The 25,161-nt window shown below is 32.9% G+C and overlaps 1 protein-coding gene across 1 annotated transcript in view; it reads left to right on the top strand.

Moving 5' to 3' along the window:
- Positions 1 to 25,161, top strand: part of Zip102B (Zinc/iron regulated transporter-related protein 102B) — a 128,747-nt gene that overhangs the window by 72,429 nt on the left and 31,157 nt on the right. Inside the window, exon 4 of the mRNA XM_089086970.1 lies at positions 24,624 to 24,686. Coding sequence (XP_088943096.1) covers positions 24,624 to 24,686 — 63 coding nt within the window. The remainder of the gene's footprint in view (positions 1 to 24,623; positions 24,687 to 25,161) is intronic.

Here is a 25,161-nt window from a genome sequence, read left to right as displayed (position 1 = left end):
CGTAGTGATGATTGAAACTTAGCAAAAAGCAAGTCAAGGTCCATAATAACTGATATAACTGGAAGAACCTGTAACACCTTAGACGTGACGTAAAATAAAAAAAGGCACACCATTGAAATTTCCATCGTTGAGAAGCTTAACTGGAGATTTGCAGTCCTCCATCTATGAAATAAGGAAAACCACATCTTTGGATAGGTAGCTTTTTCCCTTAGCACTGATGTATCTTTTTTCCTTCTCCTTCTTACTTTTTCCCTCTTTTTTTCATGGGTTCATAAAATGGAACAAATGATCATAGAGAGAACGAGAAGTTGTTGTATGAGAGCGAATGCTAATTCTCCAATGCTATGAGCAAATATTCAAAAAGGAAATCAGTGAGAGCTCTAAACAACAGCACATAATCTATGAATTTGTAAAGAGACGACACCTTTAATGGCTGGGCCTATGTTTACACCGTCATGACGAGCGATGCGTCTCTAAATCCACTTTTAAAGCCTAGTCTCATGAAAACTGCAAATGTGACCTGGAATCTGGAAAAAATGGCGTTAACTGGTGAAAAATAACACAGGGTTTTTTGGAGGCCTTCGCCTCGTCAGCCGGCTGTGAGACAGTGACTGGATGTACTATTATCGAAGCGTTGCAATGGACTGTGCCTCATGGATAACTTCTGCTAGGAAAATTCTGTATATTGGGCGAGGTGGGGCAGTGTCTATTTCCAGTCAAAGTAAGAAAATCTAGTTCAAGTAAGAAAGTAGGGCTAATTGTCGTGTACTTATTATAAATTGGTACTGATAGTGTCCCGTTTGTGTGCCAGATGAGAGTACAAATTGCCGATTTTTGGTGTCATTTCTGGAATACAATGGATTAGAAAACTGGAAAGTACCCTGGAAAATGAAAATTGTAGAGTTCAAACAAGCTTGGATATCCAGCTTACAGCATGCTTCCTTCAACTCTCAACCCTCTCCCATCTCGTGTCCCATCAATAGAAAAAATGTTGTATCCATATTGTGAATGGGATCAACACATTATAGTTTTTCAACACCTGGTTTAACATCTTGAAAGCTTTTAAAACGGTGTCACTCCCTATTTTCTTCTTTAACATTTTTGTCTTTAGATTTGTTTGAGTGAAATTTGTGTGTACTGTTAACAATTTGTGTCGACCATTGTTGCCTATGCAAGGGGGACCTGACCAAATTTTTACCCCGTCCCTTTGGGAAGATCAATATATATATATATATATATATATATTATATATATATATATATATATATATATATATATATATATATATATATATATATATATATATATATATATATATATATATATATATATATATATATATATATATATATATATATATATATATATATATATATATATATATATATATATATAATACGGAAACTGCCTCTGTGTGACATTTGACCCCTCCCTTTGGAAATATTTTTTAGGCTCATTCCTCTTCCCCTTCTTGGAGGGATTTCTTGTGATATCTGTGGTCTGCTATGCTTTATGTTGCAGAAGAACACACAAGGACCTTCGTTTTGTTGTTGTGTTTATTTTTCTATTCAATAAATGATTAATTTTTACAAAAGCTGTGTAAAGGGGGTCACATTTCAATTTATTTAAGATTCAAACATGATTTATGTGTACTTGTTACAGTATATTTGTTTTTATTGTTTTATATGTTTTGAATAGAATTGAAGATTGCTACTCTTCCGCCAGGAGTTACTGTTGTGGGTCAAGATCCTGAGAATAGGAATCCAAATTTACATATCTATATTGGAGCATCGCTCGTCTTTGGTTTCATTTTTATGATGTTAGTGGATCAATTGTCTAGTCAAAGAAAAGGTAAGTTTTTTTCATTGTAAAACTATGTTGTTGTTTTTTTAGTTATATTGTGTGGAGTAACGTGGACACTGACGCTATTGTTGCCTACTTGCGATGGTTCTTTTACAGTTGGCAAACTGGTAATCAATGGAAGCATTAAGGGTATGTTGCGTGATATGAAAGCAGTCCTTCCACTATCCTCAAATTTTTGGGATTTTTCTGTATATCCCCAAAAGAAAATTAGGTTATCTGAAATCTCAATGGAAATTAACGTTCGTAAATGACAAACGTTAACAGGATATATAAATCGTACATTTTAATTAACATTAATTTTTGGGAAGAGTTGGAGAACCCAATTTTCTTTTGGGGAAATTCTGGGAAAGTGGAAGGGGAAATTCGGGAAATTTTGATGAAATTCTGGGAAAAAAGGTTGGTTTCATGTACCTTATTTAAACTAGATTCCCGCCAGCATGTTCAGTTTTTATGGTTATTGAGATAGTATTGTTAAAAAAAAGTTTAGTTTAAATTTCGAAGACTGAAGATTTGAGGGGAACTGTGGTCCCCGTGAAGTTGTTGCAGTCCTGAATATGATAGTGAACATTTGATGGAGAGCCTTTAGGTTGCCTGTATGGGTTATTTATTTACTGCTCTGGTGCATCTTGGATTATTGAAATTAACTTTTTATGACAATCCCGATTTGAAGGCATTTTCTGTTTGTATTTTTTTTTTACCTTAATTAAATTTTAAGACCTGAAATTATCTATTTCTTCTTTTTTTTCAGCTAATTTAAGCACCAGAGATTTCTGAGAACCTAATTTTCTTTTTGAACCTAATTTCTTAGAACCTAATTTTAATCTTAACCTCTTCCGGGATAGTAAAAGGTGAGAGAATATGGTAAGGAAAGATCTATGGGAAATGAGAACTTTTTGGAAAGGTGTAAAGAGGGAGGCTTTGAATAGATGGGGATGGACGAGGAGCATACGTAGCCGTGTTGGCCTGAGATGGCTTGGTGCTGCATTGAGTTGCTAGTAGTAGTAATAGTAGCAGTGAAAGCACTGTATGGTAGCTGTATTTGTATTTACTGTTAAAAAGCAATTTGTGATTCCATTATAATCTCCCTGATTTAGCAAATGTGGAGAATTCTAACTTTCTACTAACTTTCTGTGAGAATTCGGTTACTTTCAGCCAATCATCAATCTTCAGATCTGAAAACAAACTTGTGACGGTATTTAAGGGGTACCTTGAAGCCAAGTGAGTATTTTACATGTATTTCACAAGCGAGTATACTGTCAGTAGGTTTAATAAAAAATTTAACCTATTTTTGCAAAGTTGTAGTAAATGCTTTTTGAATATTTTTTTCTGCTTTTATACGCCTTTTTGTCCTATTGAGTTTCATTTATGTCGATAACAAAATTATGGAATTGCAGATTTCATGGTTACTTTTGACAAAAACTGTGTACGAAAAACAAAATTATACAATATTAAGTGTGTTTCTGTGGATTTCAAGTCGTAGTTAATTACCAAACGACTTTGCCATTTAATTACCAATTGTGTGTTATAACCATTAAATAACTATTTGTCTTTTAAAACTTACTAGACTTTAATGAAAGTGTGTTCTTCAAAAGCTGATTATTATTGTTTTTGTATGAAATTAATTAAAAAAACTTTTTCCACATAAGAAGTTTTTCAAAGAAAGTAAAGAACTCCATTAAAAAAAATAGCAAAAATAAAATTAAATAATCTACCAAGCGTGAAACTACCACAAATCAGCATCGATAAATAAATGAAACCCAAAACGAACAGAAATTACAATAAATAACCTAGTCAAACTCAAAACGAGCAGAAATTAACATAAGTTGGGTGCAAAACCCCTATGCCTTCCCAAGGCCAGAGCAAAATTTGCATTTTACTGGAAAAATATAAATATTTTTACTTATATAACTTTAATAAATCAAATAATATTAACATTTTGATTACTAAATATCAGTATATGTATATTAAACTGACAATGCACATTCATTTGTATTTTTTCAGTGAAGTGCAAATTTTGTTCTGGCCTTGGGAAGGCATAGGGGTTTTGCGCCCAACTTATGTCAATTTCTGTTCGTTTTGAGTTCGACTCGGCTATTTATTGTAATTTCTGTTCGTTTTCGGTTTCATTTATTTATCGATGCTGATTTGGGGTAGTTTCACGCTTGGTAGATTATTTGATTTTATTTTTGCTCATTTTTTGTTTAATAGAGTTCTTTACTTTTCTTTGAACAACTTATTTTGTGGAAAAAGTTATTTAAATTTATTTCTGTTCATTTTATATTGACATAGTCTTTTGAGGGAAAAAAAATCTTTTCGTTTTTTTAAGACTTTACAGTTTGGCCTGCTATTTGTATGCTGGAGAAACATTTTCGGCAATTTTTAAAAACATACACCCTTTTAAAAATATGGACACAAATAGTAGTGTTTAATCTAGTTTCGTACCTCCTCTAGTTGACCTGAAATAGAAAACTAGATAACATTCGCAAAAAAATCTGTTTAATTTCTTTGATAGCTTGGATACACTTACGCTATTTTAATTTGGTTAAATTTTAAGAGCAGAAGTAGCGCCGAAAGCTTGAACATAATGCCCTCAGTAGTTCTTGGGATAGTGCTGAGATGCCTTATTGAGAATTAGCATTATTACAGTGCATTTTGATTTAATCTTAAGGCAACATTTAGTTTTTAAACATAATGGGCAAATGGGAGGGTGGGAGTGGACGGGGGATTAGTTGCCCTCCAATCACTTTCGACCAATAAAAAGGGCATCAGCCTTTCTATTTTTAATCGAATGAGCCCTTTTCGAAGTTGCCACGACAACTCCTTCGATACGAAGTGCCCTGGTCTAAACAACAACAACAAAAAATATCACTAATCACTTTCGACTATTAAAAAGGGTACTAGCCCTTTTTCAAGTTTTTACAACAAAGATTTCAATAAAAACCTTATATGCCCCCAGGGTATAATCTATAACCCTTGCCCTGAGGGTTGTGGGGAAGTGTCCTCCTCAAAAACAAATTTTATATCTGGAAAGCAACTACGCTGAACAAATCGGCTATCTCAAAAATTTTATTGGATGTGTTTGGGGGAATGATGGGCATTGGGGGGGGGGGGGTAGTTGCCCTCCAATCACTTTCGACTATTAAAAGGGGCACTAGCCCTTTGAATTTTCAGTCGAATGAGCTTTTTTTGAATTTTCTACGACAACGCCTTCTACAAAAACCTTATATGCCACCAGGGCATAACTTAAAACCCTTGCCCTGAGGGCTGTGGGGGAGTATCCACCTAAAAAATATATTTCATATACGGAAATCAATTACGCTGGAGAAAGTTGCTTTCTCAAAATTGTGAGTGGTTATGTTTGGGATAATGATGGGCGTTGGGGGGGGGGGGCTAGTTGCCCTCCAATCACTTTTGACTATTGAAAAGGAAACTAGCCCTTTGAATTTCCAATCAAATGGGCCTTTTTTGAAGTTTCTACGACAACGTCTTCTATAAAACCTTATATGCCCCCAAGGCATAACTTAAAACCCTTGCCCTGAGGGTTGTGGGGGAGTGTCCTCCTCAAAAACACATTTTCTATTTGGAAGTCAACTACGCTGAACAAAATGGCTATCTCAAAATTTTGATTGGATGTGTTTGGGGGAATGATGGGCTTGGGGGGACTTGTTGCTCTCCAATCCCTTTCTACTATTAAAAAGGGCACTAGCCCTTTGAATTTCCAATCGAATGAGCCTGTTTTGAAGTTTCTACGATAACGCCTTCTATAAAAAACCTTATATGCCCCCTGGACATAACTTACAGCCCTCGCCCTGAGGGTTCTCGGGTAGTGTCCTCCTCAAAAATATATTTTCTATTTGGAAATTAACTACGCTGAACAAAATGACTATGTAAAAAATTTTGATTGGATGTGTTTGGGGGAATGATGGGCGTTAGGGGGGGGGAAGTTGCCCTTCAATCACTTTCGACTATTAAAAAGGGCACTAATCTTTTGAATTTCCAATTGGATTAGCCCCTTTTGAAGTTTCAAAGACAACACCTTCTATAAAACCTTAAATACCCCCAGGGCATAACTTAAAACCCTTGCCCTGAGGGTTGTGGGGGAGTGTCCTCCTTAAAAACATATTTTCTATCTGGAAATCAACTACGCTGAAAAAAATGGCTATCTAAAAATTTTGATTGGATGCTTTTGGGGGAATGATGGACGTGGGGGAGGGGGGCTAGTTGCCTTCCAATCACTTTTGACTATTATCAAGGGCTCTAGCTCTTTGAATTTCTAATCGAATGAGCCTGTTTTGAAGTTTCTACGACAACGCCTTCAATAAAAATCTTCTATGCCCCCAGGACATAACGTAAAACCCTTGCCCTGAGGGTTGTGGGTGTTTGTCCTCCTCAAAAACATATTTTCTATCTGGAAATCAACTACGCTGAACAAAATGGCTATCTCAAAATTTTGATTTGATGTGTTTGGGGGAATGATGGGCGTGGGGGGGCAAGTTGCCCTACAATCACTTTCGACTATTAAAAAGGGCAATAGCCCTTTGAATTTACAATCGAATGAGCCTATTTTGAAGTTTCTAGGACAACGCCTTCTATAAAAACCTTTTATGCCCCCATGGCGTAACTTAAAACCCCTGCCCTGAGGGTTGTGGGGGTGTGTCCTCCTCAAAACTTATTTTCTATCCCGAAATCAACTGCGCTGAAGAAAATGGCTATCTTAAAATTTTTAGTGGCTGTTTTTGCGGGAATGATGGGCGTGGGGCTGGGATAGTTGCCCCCAAATCACTTTTGACTATTAAAAAGGGCACTAGCCCTTTGAATTTCCAACTGAATGAGCTTGTTTGAAGTTTCTACGACAACGCCTTCTATAAAAACCTTATATGCCCCCAGGGTATAACTTAAAACCCTTGCCCTGAGGGTTGTGGGGGTGTCCTCCTCAAAAAATATTTTCTATCTGGAAATCAACTACGCTGAACAAAATGGATATCTCCAAATTTTGATTTGATGTGTTTGGGGGAATGATGGGCGTGGGGGGGGGGGCTAGTTGCCCTCCAATCACTTTCGACTATTAAAAATGGCACTAGCTCAATCGAATGAGCCCCTTTTGAAGTGTCTACAACAAAGCCTTCTATAAAAACCTTATATGCCCCCAGGGCATAACTTAAAACCCTTGCCCTGAGGGTTTTGGGGGAGTGTCCTCCTCAAAAGCACATTTTCTATCCGGAAATCAACTACGCTGAACCAAATGGCTATCTCAAAATTTTGATTGGATGTGTTTGGGGGAATGATGGGCGTGGGGGGGCAAGTTGCCCTCCAATGACTTTTGACTATTAAAAAGGTCAACAGCCCTTTGTATTTCCAATCGAATGAGCCTGTTTTGAAGTTTCTAGGACAACGCCTTCTATAAAAAACCTTATATGCCCCCATGCCATAACTCAAAACCCTTGCCCTGAGGGTTGAGGGGGAGTGTCCTCCTCAAAACATATTTTCTATCTGGAAATCAACTACGCTGAACAAAATGGCTATCTCACAATTTGGATTGGATGTGTTTGGGGGAGTGATTGGCGTTGGGGGGGGCTAGTTGCCCTCCAATCACTTTTGACTATTACAAAGGGCAATAGCCCTTTGAATTTCCAATTGAATGAGCCTGTTTTGAGTTTCTATGACAACGCCTTCTATAAAAACCTTAGATTTCCCCAGGGCAAAAACTACAATTGTTTCCCTGACAGTTATGGAGGAGTTCCCTCCTCAAAAAGATATTTCTATGGGGGAAACAACTATGGTGAATAAAATGACTATCTAAACATTGAAATTGGGCACATTTGGGGGAATGATGGGCATGGGGAGGGGGCTAGCTGCCCTCCAATCACTTTCGACTATTAAAAAGGACACTAGCCACTCCAATTTCCAATCGAATGAGCCCTTTTCGAAGTTTCTACGACAACTCCTTCTTTACGAAGTGCCCGGATATGGAGGAAAAAAAATAATACATTGTGCCCACATCGTTCTTTACTTAGGCAGCGCTGTCGCGCTGCCTATGATCTTAAGCCAATTCAAAAATGTAATTTTTTCGCAATAACATTTTTTAAAGGAAACTTTTTATTTCTCTGTGACTGAAGTGCGTATTGTTGAGGCAAAAAGCATGGAAATGATCTGCGCAATGGCTATAAAAATTGCTGAAGTCTAAAAAGTGTAACAAAATTTCCAATCATTATTTGGAGAATGAGTTGTACTCTTTATCCCCCTTACATGAAATGGTGCGCGGCCCGTAAGACCGTTATGTCTTCCTTAGGCAACTTCTAACTTGTGGTTGTCATATTTCATCCTAGTCTCGAACTTGATCAGCATCAATGGCAAAATTGTCTAAACAAGTCTTTTGGCTGATAGAAGCATCTGTTTTGAAACTAGAGTAAGATTCGATCATAAAACCAGAGTATACACTTTCGTAGTTGACATAGGCCCTATGTACTCAGTGTTAAATCCTAACACTAGTTCAGAATGTCCCTCCTCTAGAACAAAATGTGTCCGATTTGTCTCGTCCATGATGGTGATCAGTGGCGTAACTAGGGAGGGGGTGAGAAATGCTCCGAGTAGGACTTTCCAGGGATGGCACGGAGAGAACAGAAGAACAAAAAGGGTCAAGAGTCTCTTCTGAAGTATAGTAAGACCACGAAAGATCGAGGTCTGATTTGTGAAGACATCGTAACAACCGTTAGAAATTATCGTTATAAATCGTGGTCTGTATACAAATGTGGAAATTGTTGGTACTAAAGTTGAATGTGATACGGTAGAAACAGGGGTTTTACCATTTCATCTAACCGTCACAAGCACTAAACGTCATTTCGTCGACAAGGTAAATCCGTCAGAACCACTAACCGTCAGAACTTCGACAGTCATAACATCGACAGTCACAATCGCTACCCGTCAGAACATCGACAGTCAACATCGACACGTCAGGACAACGACAAAATCCGTCAAGTCTTTTGGCTGATAGAAGCATCTGTTTTGAAACTAGAGTAAGGTTCAATCATAAAACCAGAGTATACACTAGCGTAGTTGACTCAGTGGGCCTATGCACTCAGTGTTAAATCCTAACACTAGTTCAGAATGTCTATATAAGTTTATATAATAGTAATAAGTTATATAATAGTTTAAAAACAAATTTCGGCTATATATTAGCACATTAGGGGGGTGGGGGTAAAGCATAGCATATTAAATACGTAACCTAACCTAACTTAGGTACCTTTCCCCCCCTAAACCCACAAAAATAAAGTTTTAAAATTTTAAATGTTATGACAGATTTTGTCGATGTCCTGACGTGTCGATGTTATGACTGTCGACATTCTGATGGGTAGCTATTGCGACTGTTGATGAAATGACGTGTTGATGTTATGACTGTCGATGTCCTGACGGTTAGTGGTTCTAATAATCTTTTTGTCCATGTTATGACTAATTTTTTCGATGTCCTGACGTTAGTGGTCCTGACGTGTCGATGTCCTGACGCCTTCCCTCCTCAAGCTCTCCTCGCCAAGCTTTGTGATATTGTCAACAGAGAAGAATATGCCAGTATTAGCCAAGGTTGACGATGGAGACTACGCCTCCGAAACCGCGATCACAGGGATTTACAAACCTGGAGTTCACAGTATTAATTTATTTTCATCCTAGAGCATCATGGACGTAATCCAGCCATTTATTATGTATTATTAATTGTATTTATGGTTCCACTCTGTTCTAAGTAGCATTAAAAAAAAAATCTATGCGGTTGAATAGTGTTATTGTTATCCTTATCATTTTCTAAAATGGTCCGTTTCAAGGCATGGAGGGAGAATGGTTTCTTATTAGATTTAGAAATGGGATGGCAATTTTAGACTTCACTCCGGGCGGCACCCATGCTAGTTATCCCATTAATTACATCATTACGTATCCCACTAATAGTAATGCCACTAATCAAACAGTTCGTGGTAATGAACTGTAATTAAGTAGGGACCCGACATAATGGTAACCAAAAGTTTTAAAAGTAGAATTTTGATAACAATATAAACATTAAAAGAATCATATTTTAATGCTGATTTCAAATATATAACTTTCGTCAAGTTTGGTCATATTTATTGAAAGTTAACTGCTTGAGAAAATTTGCCTGATTTACGAAAAAGGGGGGAAAGACCCCCTAAAAGTTATAGAACCTTTATGAAATCACACCATCATATTCAGCGTATCAGAGAACCCTACTGTAGAGGGTTCAAGTACCTATCTACAAAAATGTGGAATTTTGCATTTTTGGCCAGAAGAAAGATCGCGGATGCGTGTTTATTTGTTTTTTTGTTTTTTTCCCCCAGGGGTGATCTTATTGACCAAATTGTCCTAGAATATCGTGGGAGGGCTCGCTGGAACGGAAATTAAAAGTTCTAGTGCCCTTTTTAAGTGACCAAAAAATGGAGGGCAACTAGGGCCCCTCCCACGCTCATTTTTTCCCAAAGTCACCCGATCAAAAGTTTGAGATAGCCATTTTGTTCAGCATGGTCGAAAATATGATAACAGTGTCTTTTAGGATGACTTAATCCCCCGAAGTCCCCGGGGGGAGCGCTGAAAGTTATGAACTTTACCCAATGTTAACATATGTTATTGGTTATTGGGAAGTATACAGACGTTTGCAGAAATTACAATAATTAACCGAGTCAAACTTAAAACGAGCAGAAATTAACATAAGTTGGGCGCAAAACCCCTATGCCTTCCCAAGGCCAGAGCAAAATCTGCACTTTACTAAAAAAAACAAATGAATGTGCAGTGTCATTTTAATATACATATACTGATATTTAGTAATCAAAATGTTTATATTATTTGATTTATTATAGTTGTAAAAGTAAAAACATTTATAATTTTTCAGTAAAGTGCAAATTTTGTTCTGGCCTTGGGAAGGCATAGGGGTTTTGCGCCCAACTTATGTTAATATCTGCTCGTTTTGAGTTTGACTCGGTTAATTATTGTAATTTCTGTTCGTTTTGGGTTTCATTTATTTATCGATGCTGATTTGTGGTAGTTTCATGCTTGGTACATTATTTGATTTTATTTTTGCTAATTTTTTGTTTAATGGAGTTCTTTACTTTTCTTTGAACAACTTATTTTGTGGAAAAAGTTATTTAAATTAATACGTATTAAAAATCTAGGGATATAGAAGTTCGTTACGTAAGTTAATTCGTAAGTTACGTATATATATATATTACTAATTAAAACGTTCGTAAATAAAATTTAACGACTTTTGAGGAAGCAATTTAACCAAATAGAATTCAAATTAACACGCAAATTTTGTTTTAATTATTCATTTTCAGTGAGCCAAAATCAAAACCTGGATTATTTAAAAAAACATTCAAAACTAAAACAAGAAAAATAAGTTTTTTTTTAACTGAAAGTAATGAACGACGTTAAAACTTAAAACGAACAGAAATTATTCCGTTTATGAAGGGGGATGTCATCTCCTCAACTTCTCGCTCTTTACGCTAAAGTTTGACTTTCTCACAACTCTATTTTTTTAAACAATAAAAAAAACTTTAGCCTAAAGAGCGAAGCGTTGAGGAGGGGACATCCCCCTTCATAAACGGAATAATTTCTGTTACAAACTCTTTCTTGAATTCCCCTTTTGGATACACAATTCAGAAATTTCATTTTAATAAATTATGAAAAAATTGTAAGTAAGTAGCAAATTCTTTCTTGAATTCACTTGCTGGATGAACGAAAAAGATATTTTATTCAAGAAATTACGACAAATTCTAAGTAAGTAACAAACTCTTTATTGTTTTCACGTCTTAAATACACGAAGCAGAAATTTCATTCAAGAAATTATGAAAAATTCATTGTAAGTAAGTAACAAACTCTTTCTTGAAGTCACCTCTTGGATACACAATGCAGAAATTTCGTTTAAGAAATTATGAAAAATTTTTTAAGTAAGTAGCAAATTCTTTCTTGAATTCGCCTTCTGGATAAACAAAAAAGACATTTCATTCAAGAAATTATGAAAAAATTCTAACTCTTTATTGTTTTCACGTCTTAGATACACGATGCAGAAATTTCATTCAAGAAATTATGAAAAAAATTTAAGTAAGTAACAATCTCTTTCTTGAAGTTCCCTCTTTGATGCAAAATAGGGAAATTTCATTCAATAAATTATGAAAATATTTGTTAGTAACTAACAAACTCTTTATTGATTTCAGCTCTTGGATACAAAATACAGATACTGCATTCAAGAAATTATGATAGAATTGCAAGTAAGTAGCAAACTCCTTATTGATTTCACCTCTTGGATACACAATACAGATACTTCATTCAATAAATTATGACAAAATTGTAAGTAAGTAACAAACTCTTTCCTGCAGTCACCTCTTGGATACACAATGCAGGAACTTCATTTAAGAAATTCTGAAAAAAATTGTAAGTAAGTAAGTAAAAAATTCTTTCTTGAATTCGCCCCTTGTATAAACAAAAAGACATTTCATTCAAGAAATTATGACAAAATTCTAAGTAAGTAACAAACTCTTTCTTGAATTCGTCATATGGATTTATAATACAGAAATAAAATTCAGGAAACTATGAAAAAAATTGTAAACCATCTTTCTTGTATTGGCTTCCTGGACAGATAACACACCAATTTCAATTAAAAAGGTATGAAAAAATTGTAAGTAAGTAACAAACTCTTTGTTTATTTCTCCTCCTAGATACATAATACAGATATTTCATTCAAGAAATTATAAAAAAATTGTAAGTAAGTAACAAACTCTTTCTTGAATACACCTCTTGGATACACAATACGGAAATTTCATTCAAGAAATTATGAAAAAATTGCAAGTCAGTAACAAACTCTTTCTTGAATTCACCTCTTGGGTACACAATACAGACATTTCATTCAAGAAATTATTAAAAAAATGGTAAGTAAGTTACAAACTCTTTATTGATTTCACCTCTTGGATACACAATACAGATACTTCATTCAAGAAATTATGAAAAAATCGCAAGTAAGTAACAAACTCTTTATTGTTTTCACCTCTTGGATATACAATACAGAAATTTCATTCAATAAATTATGACAAAATTGTAAGTAAGTAACAAACTCTTTCCTGCAGTCACCTCTTGGATACACAATGCAGGAACTTCATTTAAGAAATTCTGAAAAAAAATTGTAAGTAAGCAAGTAACAAATTCTTTCTTGAATTTGCCTCTTGGATAAAAAAAAAGACATTTCATTCAAGAAATTATGACAAAATTCTAAGCAAGTAACAAACCCTTTCTTGAATTCGCCACATGGATGTACAGAAAAGAAATAGCACTCCAAAAGTTAAGAAAAAAATTGTAAACAAACTCTTTCTTGGATTCACTTCCTGGACAGACAATACAACAATTTCACTCAAGAAAGTATGAAAAAATTGTAAGTAAGTAACAAACTCTTTGTTGAATTCTCGTCCTGGATACATAATACAGATATTTCATTCAAGAAATTATAAAAAAATTGTAAGTAAGTAACAAACTCTTTCTTGAATACACCTCTTGGATACACAATACGGAAATTTCATTCAAGAAATTATGAAAAAATTGCAAGTTAGTAACAAACTCTTTCTTGAATTCTCCTCTTGGGTACACCATACAGACATTTCATTCAAGAAATTATTAAAAAAATGGTAAGTAAGTTACAAACTCTATTGATTTCACCTCTTGGATACACAAAAAAGACATTTCATTCAAGAAATTCTTACAAAATTCTAAGTAAGTAACAAACTCTTTCTTGAATTCGCCGTTTGCATGCACAATACAGAAATTTCATTCAAGAAATTATGAAAAAATCCTTCGTAAGTAACAATCTCTTTCTTTAAGTCCCCTCTTGGATAGGCAATACGGAAATTTCAGTCAACATGCTATAAAAAAATTTTTAATTAAGTAAAAAACTCTATCTTGGAGTCACCTCTTGGATACACAATGCAGAAACTTCATTTAAGAAACTAGGAAAAAATGTAAGTAAGTGAGTAACAAACTTTCTTGAATTCACCGTTTGGATGCAAAATAAAGAAATTTAATTCAGGATATTATGAAAAAATTGTCAGTAAGTAACAAACTCTTTCTTGAAATCACCTCTTGGATACACAATGCAGAAATTTCATTAAAGAATGTATGAAAAAATTGTAAGTAAGTAGCAAATTCTTTCTTGAATTCGCCTCCTGGATGAACAAAAAAAGACATTTCATTCAAGAAATTATGAAAAAATTATAAGTAGGTAACAAACTCTTTAATATTAGCCTCTCCTGGATACATGATGCGGAAATGATATATAAGAAACTATGAAAAATTCAAATCAAGTGGAATTACCTTTCTAAAAGGCCCCTCTCGGATACACAATACGGAAATTTCCTTCAAGGAGCTATGAAAATATTTTTAAGCAAGAACAAAACTCTTTACCGATTATACCGCTTTGACACTAATTATTAATAATTTATTGAGGAAGTTCTGAAAAATTGCAAGTAAGTGACGAACTGTATGTTTATCTCACCTCTTAGATACACAGTACAGATATTTCATTCAGGAAATTACGAAAAAATTGCATTTCAGAAACAAACTGTTTCTTGAAGTCACCTCTTGGATACACATTGCAGAAACTTCATTTATGAAATTATGAAAAAATTGCAAGTAAGTGAGTAAATAACAAATTCTTCCTTGAATTCGCCACCTGCATAAACAAAAAAGACATTTAGTTCAAGAAATTATGAAAAAATTCTAAGTAAGTAACAAACTCTTTCTTGAATTCACCGTTTGGATACACAATATGGAAATTTCGTTAAAGAAATTATGAAAAAAATGTAAATAAATAGCAATCTTTCATGAAGCTACTACATAGACGAACGATGAAAAACCTCAGTTCCAAAAATTTTGAAAAAAATTGTAATTAACCAGCAAACTAATTCCTGATTTTGCCCGCTTGATAAACAAAAAAGACATTTTATTCAAGAAATTATGAAACAATTCTAAGTAATTAAAAGAATCTTTCTTGAATTCACCGTTTGCATACACAGTACAGAAATTTCATTCAGGAAATTATGAAAAAAAATGTAAGTAAATAACAAACTTTCTTGAAGTCACCTCTTGGATACACAATACAGAAATTTCATTTAAGAAATTATGAAAAAATTGTAAGTAAGTAGCAAATTATTTCTTGAATTCGCCTGCTGGATAAACGAAAAAGACATTTCATTCAAGAAATTATGACACAATTCTAAGTAAGTAAAAAACTCTATTATTTTCACGTCTTAAATACACGATGCAGAAATTTCATTCAAGAAATTATGAAAAAATTCTAAGAAAGTAACAATCTCTTTCTTGAAGTCCCCTCTTGGATACACAATACAGAAATTTCATTCAAGAAATTATGAAAATATTTGTAAGTAAGTAACAAACTCTTTATTGTTTCACCTCTTGGATACACCATACAAATATTTCATTCAAGAAATTATGAAAAAATCGCAAGAAGTAACAAACTCTTTATTGTTTTCACCTCTTGGATATACAATACGGAAATTTCATTCAATAAATTATGAAAAAAATGTTAGTAAGTACCAAACTCTTTTTTGAAGTCACGTCTTGGACGCACAATGCAAAAATTTCATTTAAGAAACTGTGAAAAAATTATAGGAAAGTAAGTAAACAATTCCTTCTTGAATTCGCCTCTTGGATAAACAAAAAGACATTTCATTCAAGAAATTATGAAAAAATTCTAAGTAAGTAACAAACTCTTTCTTGAATTCGCCGTTTGGATGAACAATACAGAAATTTAATTCTGGAAATTATGAAAAAAATTGCAAACAAACTCTTTCTTGAACTCTTGTTTGTCCAGGAAGCGAGTTTCTTGAACTCTTGCTTGAACTCGCTTCCTGGACAGACAATACAGCAATTTCACTCAAGAAATTATGAAAAAATTTTAAGTAAGTAACAAACTCTTTCTTGAATTCTCCTCCTGGATACACAATACAGATATTTCATTCAAAAATTATTTCATTCAATTACAGATATTTCATTCAAAAAAATTGTAAGTAAGTAGCAAACTCTTTCTTGAATATACCTTTTGGATACACAATACGGAAATTTCATTCAATAAATTATGAAAAAATTGCAAGTAAGTAACAAACTGTTTCTTGAATTCTTCTCCTGGATACACAATACAGACATTTTATTCAAGAAATTACAAAAAAATGGTAAGTAAGTAACAAACTGTTTCTTGAATTCACCTCTTGGGTACACAATACGGAAAATTCGTTCAAGAAATTACGAAAGAATTGTAAGCAAGTAAGTAACAAAATCTTTCTTGAATTTAACTCATGGTTACACAATACAGAAATTTCATTCAAGAAATTATGAAAAAATTGTAAGTAAGTAACAAACTCATTGGATACATCAGATAACATTCATAAGATCCAAGTTCTATTTATTTTGACTTTATGCACAATTACATTGAATTTAGCTTAGACCACTTATGGATGGCAGAACTGTCACTCAAAAACACACTCGTAGTGAAAGAGACATGCAAAAAGTTGGGTTAATTCAGGTTCACTTAGAGTGGCCCCGCTCTAAGTGAACCTGAATTAACCCAACTTTTTGCATGTCTCTCTTACTATGAGTGTTTGTCTGAGCAGGTGTGCTGCCATCTATAACCAGTCTAACCTAAATCCAACGTAATGATGCATAAAGTCAAAATAAATAGAACTTGGATCTTATGAATGTTATCTGATGTATCCAATGAGTTTATTACTTACTTACAATTTTTTCATAATTTCTTGGATGAAATCTCTGTATTGTGTTTCTATGAGTTGAATTCAAGAAAGATTTTGTTACTTACTTACTTACAATTCTTTCCTAATTTCTTGAAAGAAATTTCCGTATTGTGTACCCAAGAGGTGAATTCAAGAAAGTTTTTTACTTACTTACCATTTTTTTTATAACTTCTTGAATGAAATGTCTGTATTGTGTATCCAGGAAGAGAATTCAAGAAAGAGTTTGTTACTTACTTACAATTTTTTCATAATTTCTTGAATGAAATTTCTGTATTGTGTATCCAACTGGTGTGTTCAAGAAGGAGTGAGTTACTTACTTGCAATTTTTTTATAATTTCTTAAATGAAATGTATGTATTATGTTCCCAAGAAGTGAAATAAAGAAAGAGCGTTTTACTTACTTACAGTTTTTCATAACTTTTAAAGTGAAATTACAGTATTATATGTCCAGGAAGCGAGTTCAAGAAAGAGTTTGTTTGCAATTTTTTCATAATTTCCTGAATTAAATTTCTGTATTGTGCATCCAAACGGCGAATTCAAGAAAGAGTTTGTTACTTACTTAGAATTTTGTCATAATTTCTTGAATGAAATGTCTTTTTGTTTATCCAAGAGGCGAATTCAAGAACGAATTTGTTACTTACTTACTTATAATTTTTTCATAATTTCTTAAATGAAGTTTCTGCATTTTGTATCCAAGAGGTGACTTCAAGAAAGAGTTTATTACTTACTTACAATTTTTTCATAATTTATTGAAGGAAATTTCTGTATTGTATATCCAAGAGTTGAAAACAATAAAGAGTTGGTTACTTACTTGCGATTTTTTCCAAATTTCTTGAATGAAGTATCTGTAGTGTCTATCGAAGAGGTGACTTGAAGAAAGAGTTTGTTACTTACTTACAATTATTTCGTAATTTATTGAATGAAATTTTCGTATTATATATCCAAGAGGTGAAAACAATAAAGTGTTTATTACTTACTTGTGATTTTTTCATAATTTCTTGAATGAAGTATCCGTATTGTGTATCCAAGAGGTGAAATCAATAAAGAGTTTGTTACTTACTTACAAATATTTTCATAATTTCTTGAATGAAATTTTTGTATTGTGTATCCAAGAGGGACTTCAAGAAAGAGATTGTTACTTACTTAGAATTTTGTCATAATTTCTTGAATGAAATTTCTGCATCGTGTATCTAAGACGTGAAAACAATAAAGAGTTTGTTACTTACTTAGAATTTTGTCATAATTTCTTGAATGAAATGTCTGTCGTTTATCCAGCAGGCGAATTCAAGAAATAATTTGCTACTTACTTACAATTTTTTCATAATTTCTTAAATGAAATTTCTGCATTGTGTATCCAAAAGGTGACTTCAAGAAAGAATGGGTTACTTACTTACGATTTTTTTTTTCATAATTTCCTGAATTAAATTTCTGTATTTTGCATCCGAACGGTGAATTCAATAAAGAGTTTGTTACATACTTGGAATTTTGTCACAATTTCTTGAATGAAATGTCTTTTTTGTTTATCCAAGAGGCGTATTCAAGAAAGAATTTGTTACTTACTTACTTACAATTTTTTCATAATTTCTTAAATGAAGTTTCTGCATTGTGTATCCAAGAGGTGACGTCAAGGAAGAGTTTATTACTTACTTACAATTTTTTCATAATTTATTGAAGGAAATTTCTGTATTGTATATCCAAGAGTTGAAAACAATAAAGAGTTGGTTACTTACTTGCGATTTTTTCCAAATTTCTTGAATGAAGTATCTGTAGTGTCTATCGAAGAGGTGAATTCAAGAAAGAGTTTGTTTACAATTATTTCGTAATTTCTTGAATTAAATTTCCGTGTTATGTATCCAAGAGGTGAAAACTATAAAGTGTTTATTACTTACTTGTGATTTTTTCATAATTTTTTAAATGAAGTATCCGTGTTGTGTATCCAAGAGGTGAAATAAATAAAGAGTTTGTTACTAACTTAGAATTTTTTTCATAATTTCTTGAATGAAATATCCGTGTTGTGTATTCAAGAGGAGACTTCAAGAAAGAGATTGTTACTTACTGAGAATTTTGTAATAATTTATTGAATGAAATTTCTGCATCGTGTATCTAAGACGTGAAAACAATAAAGAGTTTGTTACTTACTTAGAATTTTGTCATAATTTCTTGAATGAAATGTCTGTTGTTTATCCAGCAGGCGAATTCAAGAAATAATTTGCTACTTACTTACAATTTTTTCATAATTTCTTAAAATGAAATTTCTGCATCTTGTATCCAAGCGGTGAATTCAAGAAAGAATGTGTTACTTCTTACGATTTTTGTTTTCATAATTTCCTGAATTAAATTTCTGTATTGTGCATCCAAATGGTGAATTCAAGAAAGAGTTTGTTACTTATTTAGAAGTTTGTTATAATTTCTTGAATTAAATGTCTTTTTTGTTTATCCAGGTGGTGAATTCAAGTAAGAATTTGTTACTTACTTACAATTTTTTCATCATTTTTTAAATGAAGTTTTTGTATTGTCTATTCAAGAGGTGACTTCAAGAAAGAGTTTGTTACTTACTTGCGATTTTTTCATAATTTCTTGAATGAAATATCTGTACTATGTATCCAAGAGGTGAAAACAATAAAGAGTTTGTTACCTACTTGCAATTTTTTCATAATTTCTTGAATGAAATATCTGTACTATGTATCCAAGAGGTGAAATCAATAAAGAGTTTGTTACTTACTTACAAATATTTTCATAATTTCTTGAATGAAATTTCCGTATTGTGTATCCAAGAGGGGACTTCAAGAAAGAGATTGTTACTTACTTAGAATTTTTTCATAATTTCTTGAATGAAATTTCTACATCGTGTATCCAAGACGTGAAAACAATAAAGAGTTTGTTACTTACTTTGAATTCTGTCATAATTTCTTGAATGAAATATCTTTTGTTTATCCAGGAGGCGAATTCAAGAAAGAATTTGCTACTTACTTACAATTTTTTCATAACTTCTTAAATGAAATTTCTGCATTGTGTATCCAAGAGGTGACTTCAAGGAAAGAGTTTGTTACTTACTTACAATTTTTTTCATAATTTTCTTAATTAAATTTCTGTATTGTGCATCCAAACGGTGAATTCAAGAAAGAGTTTGTTACTTACTGATTTACATTTTTTCCTAATTTCTTAAATGAATTTTCTGCATTGTGTATCCAAGAGGTGACTTCAAGAAAGAGTTTTTTACTTACTTACGAATATTTTCATAATTTTTTGAGTGAAATTTCCGCATTGTATATTCAAGAGGGGACTTCAAGAAAGAGATTGTTACTTACTTAGAATTTTTTCATAATTTCTTGAATAAAATTTCTGTATTGTGCATGCAAACGGCGAATTCAAGAAAGAGTTTGTTACTTACTTGGAAGTTTTTTTATAATTTCTAGAATGAAATATCTGTATTGGGTATCCAGGAGGAGAATTCAAGAAAGAGTTTGTTACTTACTTACAATTTTTTCATAATTTCTTGAATGAAATTTCCGTATTGTGTATCCAAGAGGTGTATTCAAGAAAGAGTTTGTTACTTACTTACAAATTTTTTATAATTTTTTGAATGAAATATCTGTATTGTGTATCCAGGAGGAGAATTAAAGAAAGAGTTTGTTACTTACTTACAATTTTTCATAATTTTTTAAGTGAAATCGCTGTATTGTCTGTCCAGGAAGCGAGTATAAGAAAGAGTTTGTTTGTAATTTTTTTCATATCTTCCTGAATTCAATTTCTGTATTGTGCATCCAAATGGCGAATTCAAGAAAGAGTTTGTTACTTACTTAGAATTTTGTCATTATTTCTTGAATGAAATGTTTTTTTTATTTATCCAAGAGGCGAATTCAAGAAAGAATTTGTTACTTACTTACTTACAATTTTTTCAGAATTTCCTAAATGAAGTTTCTGCCTTTTGTATCCAAGAGGTGACTTCAGGAAAGAGTTTGCTACTTACTTACAATTTTTTCATAATTTACTAAATGAAATTTCTGTATTGTATATCCAAGAGGAGAAAACATTAAAGAGTTTTTTACTTACTTGCAATTTTTTCATAATTTCTTGAATGAAATATCTGTATTGTGTATCCAAGAGGTGAAATCAATAAAGAGTTTGTTACTTACTTACAAATATTTTCATAATTTCCTTGAATGAAACTTTCATGTTGTGTATCCAAGAAGGGACTTCAAGAAAGAGATTTTTACTTACTTAGAATTTTTTTTATAATTTCTTGAATGAAATTTCTGCATCGTGTATCTAAGACGTGAAAACAATAAAGAATTTGTTACTTACTTAGAATTTTGTCATAATTTCTTGAATGAAATGCCTTTTTTGTTTATCCAGCAGGCGAATTCAAGAAAGAAATTGCTACTTACTTACATTTTTTTCATAATTTCTTAAATGAAATTTCTGCATTGTTTATCCAAGAGGTGACTTCAAGAAAGAGTCTGTTACTTACTTACAATTTTTTTTCATAGTTTCCTGAATTAAATTTATGTATTGTGCATCCAAACGGTGAATTCAAGAAAGAGTTTGTTACTTAGAATTTTTTTTCATAATTTCCTGAATTAAATTTCTGTATTGTGTATCCAAGAGGTGGCTTCAAGAAAGAGTTTGTTACATACTTACAATTTTTTTCATAATTTCCTTAATTAAATTTCCGTATTGTGTATCCAAGAGGTGAATTCAAGAAAGAGTTTGTTACTTACTTACTTACAATTTTTTCATAATGACATATCCAACAACGGATGTTGATAAAGAATTTATTCGTTCTAATACATAGATTTTGTCGATGTTATCCCATGTGTCTGACAATAGATGCATGCAAAATCCTTTTCTTACATCTCCGATGTTTCAAGGGACATTCTAAACGTTTGATATGTTAGCAAACTCTAATAATAATGAATGCATAGCAATGTAATTCATAGTATATTTTTAATGAAATAATGACATGTAAAATATTAATACAAAAATTTATTATGATAAATTATTAATATCAGTGTGCAACTTTTGGCATTTTGAATCTGTTCCATAAAATAGTTCAACATGTTCTTTCTTGATATTGTAGCTATTGTCTTCTCTTAGCTCGTAATCGGTAGAATAATCATTATTCCATTTTGAGTCATACACAATATTTACTGGTGTGTCACCGAAAGGTTCAATATGCTTTTTGTCTTTGGTACTATTTGATTCATTGACTGTTTGATTAATGGTAGTAACGCTTGCTGACACTTTGTTTTTAATCGATTCATCTTTATATTCCTTAGTGATATTTTCTACAAATGCCCTTTTTATTTTTCCGGCAATTTCACTGTCTATTACAACATTATTTTTATAAAGGTAACAGTTTTGGCACGTTGACAAGATATGGTTTATTATATTAGTAGAAGAGTAGACCTTTCTTCTTTTGACCTTCCGTTGAATGCTAATGCCCGAAAGCTGACGATAGGATGTATCAGTAGGTAATGTGTTACCTGCAACAGTAGCAAGAAGTTGTACTCTAACATCAACAAATATTTTTATGTTTGCATTCTTTTCGAGTGCAATAGTCTCTAGGGAGCTGAATCGCGCATAAGCAGCTTCACAGGATTTGAACTTTTTCAGTACCTCAAAGAAATTTAATTCCTTACTGTCATGACAATGCACGCATACGTTTCCGATAGTGCTACCACTTGCACTTATTTCATAGTTTAAATACTTCTCCTTGTCAGCATTCAATGCTACAATAACACAGGCATGTGAACACACTTTATTAAAATGCTCCATCTTCACTTTTTTAAAGATATGACTTATGTGTTTATCATTCCACTGCGTAAAAAATACTGATTTAATACATGCGATAAACTAGGTAGTGTCGATAACCCGCCATAAAGCATCAGTGGGAAAGCCGCATCGTCTCTCTGAGCAAGCACAGAGTAGAATTGTTAAAGTTATAAGCATATTTCATATCATTTTAAGATACGTGAAAAAAAAGTTGAATCATTTCTAAGTCCAAAAAAAAATTTTGTCCATTAAAAAAAAAGTGCTACTACAGATAATATTTTTCTAATGGTAAAAGTCACGACTAACATTTCTATACCATTCTCATTTTGATTCTGGAAAGTATTAAATATGATTTTTTATGTTTTAAGTATGTTTCATGCCATTCTAAGACCTGTAATAAAAAGTTGAAAAAATAAATGTTAAAAAAAAATTAAAAAAAAGTTAAAAAACTAAAAAAAATTCATAAAATAAAAAATGGGGGGAGGGGGCCAAAAAGTTGGAGGGGAGGGGGCCCCCTTGGAGTTTGGGGATAGGGGACCTTTGGGGTTGAGATCCCTGGTGGTTAGGGTCATTGTTGCTTATGATCCATGATGCTTCAAATCTATAATCACCTCACTACTTGATTTGTAAGGATTTCTATGGATTGTTCTGAATGTCCTTATTAAAATTCTTTTCTTGCTATCAAAATCTCTCTTAGTATCAACTTTTTAGTATACTATAACGTTAGACCCTATTTTAAATTGGCAACATGTTCAAACGCCACTTGTATATTATGCAGAACACATCGAAGAAGTAAAGTTAGGTCAGGTCACAATGTCATTCTATCTTCGTTATCCATTTTTGTAGATATGTTCTTTTTCACATTAAGAACATATTTTTTGAGCTAATAAGCCCTTTACAGTTACCTTAACTGATAATCAGTTTAGCCCTTTTTTTACCACCTTCATACCATCCGATCACTAATTAGGATCATTCACACCCCTTTTATTCCATCAACAATTAATATCGTTCATACAGTCCAATTCGCAAATGCGATCCTTTTCTTGCAAATAGAGTTATTTTTTGGTAAATGATTCAACTTGATTATAAGCCCTCCAGCTGAAAACTAGTAGTTTTTCAAAGAGACCACCTTTGAATACGCAATTTGACGATCTCTAGTTTTGGCCACTGAACTTAGAAAAATATGTGTGCCAAGTCTTGTACTGTCCGTATCAATTGATGCATGTCAAGGAACATAAACCAGTCTGGTTACATTATACAATCTCGTCCCTAGTTCCAAATATAACGTGTTTGATCACTTTGCTTGGAAAGGCGGCAAGGTACATAATGCCCCCAAATAGCATGGCAAGGAACATAATGCCCCCAAATAGCATGGCAAAGAACATAATGCCCCCAAAATGGAACATAGGACTCTACTAAAACTACGTTTCCGCAAGAAATATTTGAGTTAATTTTGGGGGCTTGGGTCTCAGCTGTATGCAGGTATATCTATTGAGCAGCCCAAGGATAATTGAGTATAGCATCTTCTCAGAAGTATGTGCCCGAAATTTGTTGGCGGGGGGTGCAATGTTGCAGGGTATACATCTATTTCAAAGTACGCACGGATGAAGTATTACTTTTTTTCACAGGTGCTAGGCAGGTCGAGGTGCTAGGCATTTCATGAGAGCCTGTCACCTCAGATTAAGCACCATGTTTGGATATCTATAGAACTTTTGCTTGGAATAATAAACTTTTCAGGACCTCTTCGCTAGACGTTTCTTCCTTATGCCAGTCAGAGCTAGCCGTTCGCATACAAGTTTGTCTGAATGCCTTTACGAATGCTGGTCCAAGGAAAGGAAGCTTTTTAGAAGGAGGTACCTTTTCGTGTTTGGCTCTTCCTCTTCCCTGTCTGCTCTTCCAAGAATGGTTTGTATAGAGCTTAATAAAACGGGAAGTACTCTGGTTTAAAAAAGAAAATACAGATTTTGGTTCTTTTTTCAGCACTAACTCTGATCATTCCTGATACTGAATTAGCCTATCACTTTAATACTTTTATATTTTTTTCAATCGTCGCTTTGATTTATTTTATGGCAGGAAACACGAATTTGATTTTATTTAAGATCCGTGATCGTAGTTTCGTAAAAAAAACATTTTATCTGAATATAATTACAATGTTTTACTTGTTGAAATTATATTTTATTCTTTCTTTTAGATTCCGAAGGTTCAACCAAGAAAACATTTACTGCCACTGTCGGCCTTGTTGTCCATGCAGCAGGTATAGTCTAATATTTTAAATTATCATGCGTGACAGGTTTTAATTTCACCAGGGAGGGGGAGATGGATCTCAAATTTTAATGGATCGAGGATATTAGAAAGTTTATATGTATCAGTTCTGAAGGATACTTTTGTATCTTTTATGGAGGGGGGCTCCCCTCATTATGTATAGTACGAGTATTTTGGATTTTTTTTTGGATCTGGTATTTTTGAAACTGGAAACAATTGAATACTTTGCCATTTTTTTTTTCAATGTTTCATGTAAAAGAATATTCTCTTCAACAAAAAAAATTCAAAGAAAAATAGGGAGCCATATTAAAACTTAAAACGAGCTTAAATAAAGTTATAGCAATTAAAACTTATCAATAACTCATTAATTACTTTCAATTAATTTTAGCATGTTAAAAGAAACTTCTTTTGTTATAACTTTTCCTTTTGAACCTATTTAATTCAAATAAAATTGATACCTAAATAAA

This window comes from Artemia sp. Qi Xiang Cuo, chromosome 3, assembly GCF_049724085.1.
Source record: "Artemia sp. Qi Xiang Cuo chromosome 3, ASM4972408v1, whole genome shotgun sequence".
Lineage (NCBI taxonomy): Eukaryota > Metazoa > Arthropoda > Branchiopoda > Anostraca > Artemiidae > Artemia > Artemia sp. Qi Xiang Cuo.
Note: the sequence above shows the minus strand (reverse complement) of the source record. Positions and strands in the feature narration are given on the sequence as shown.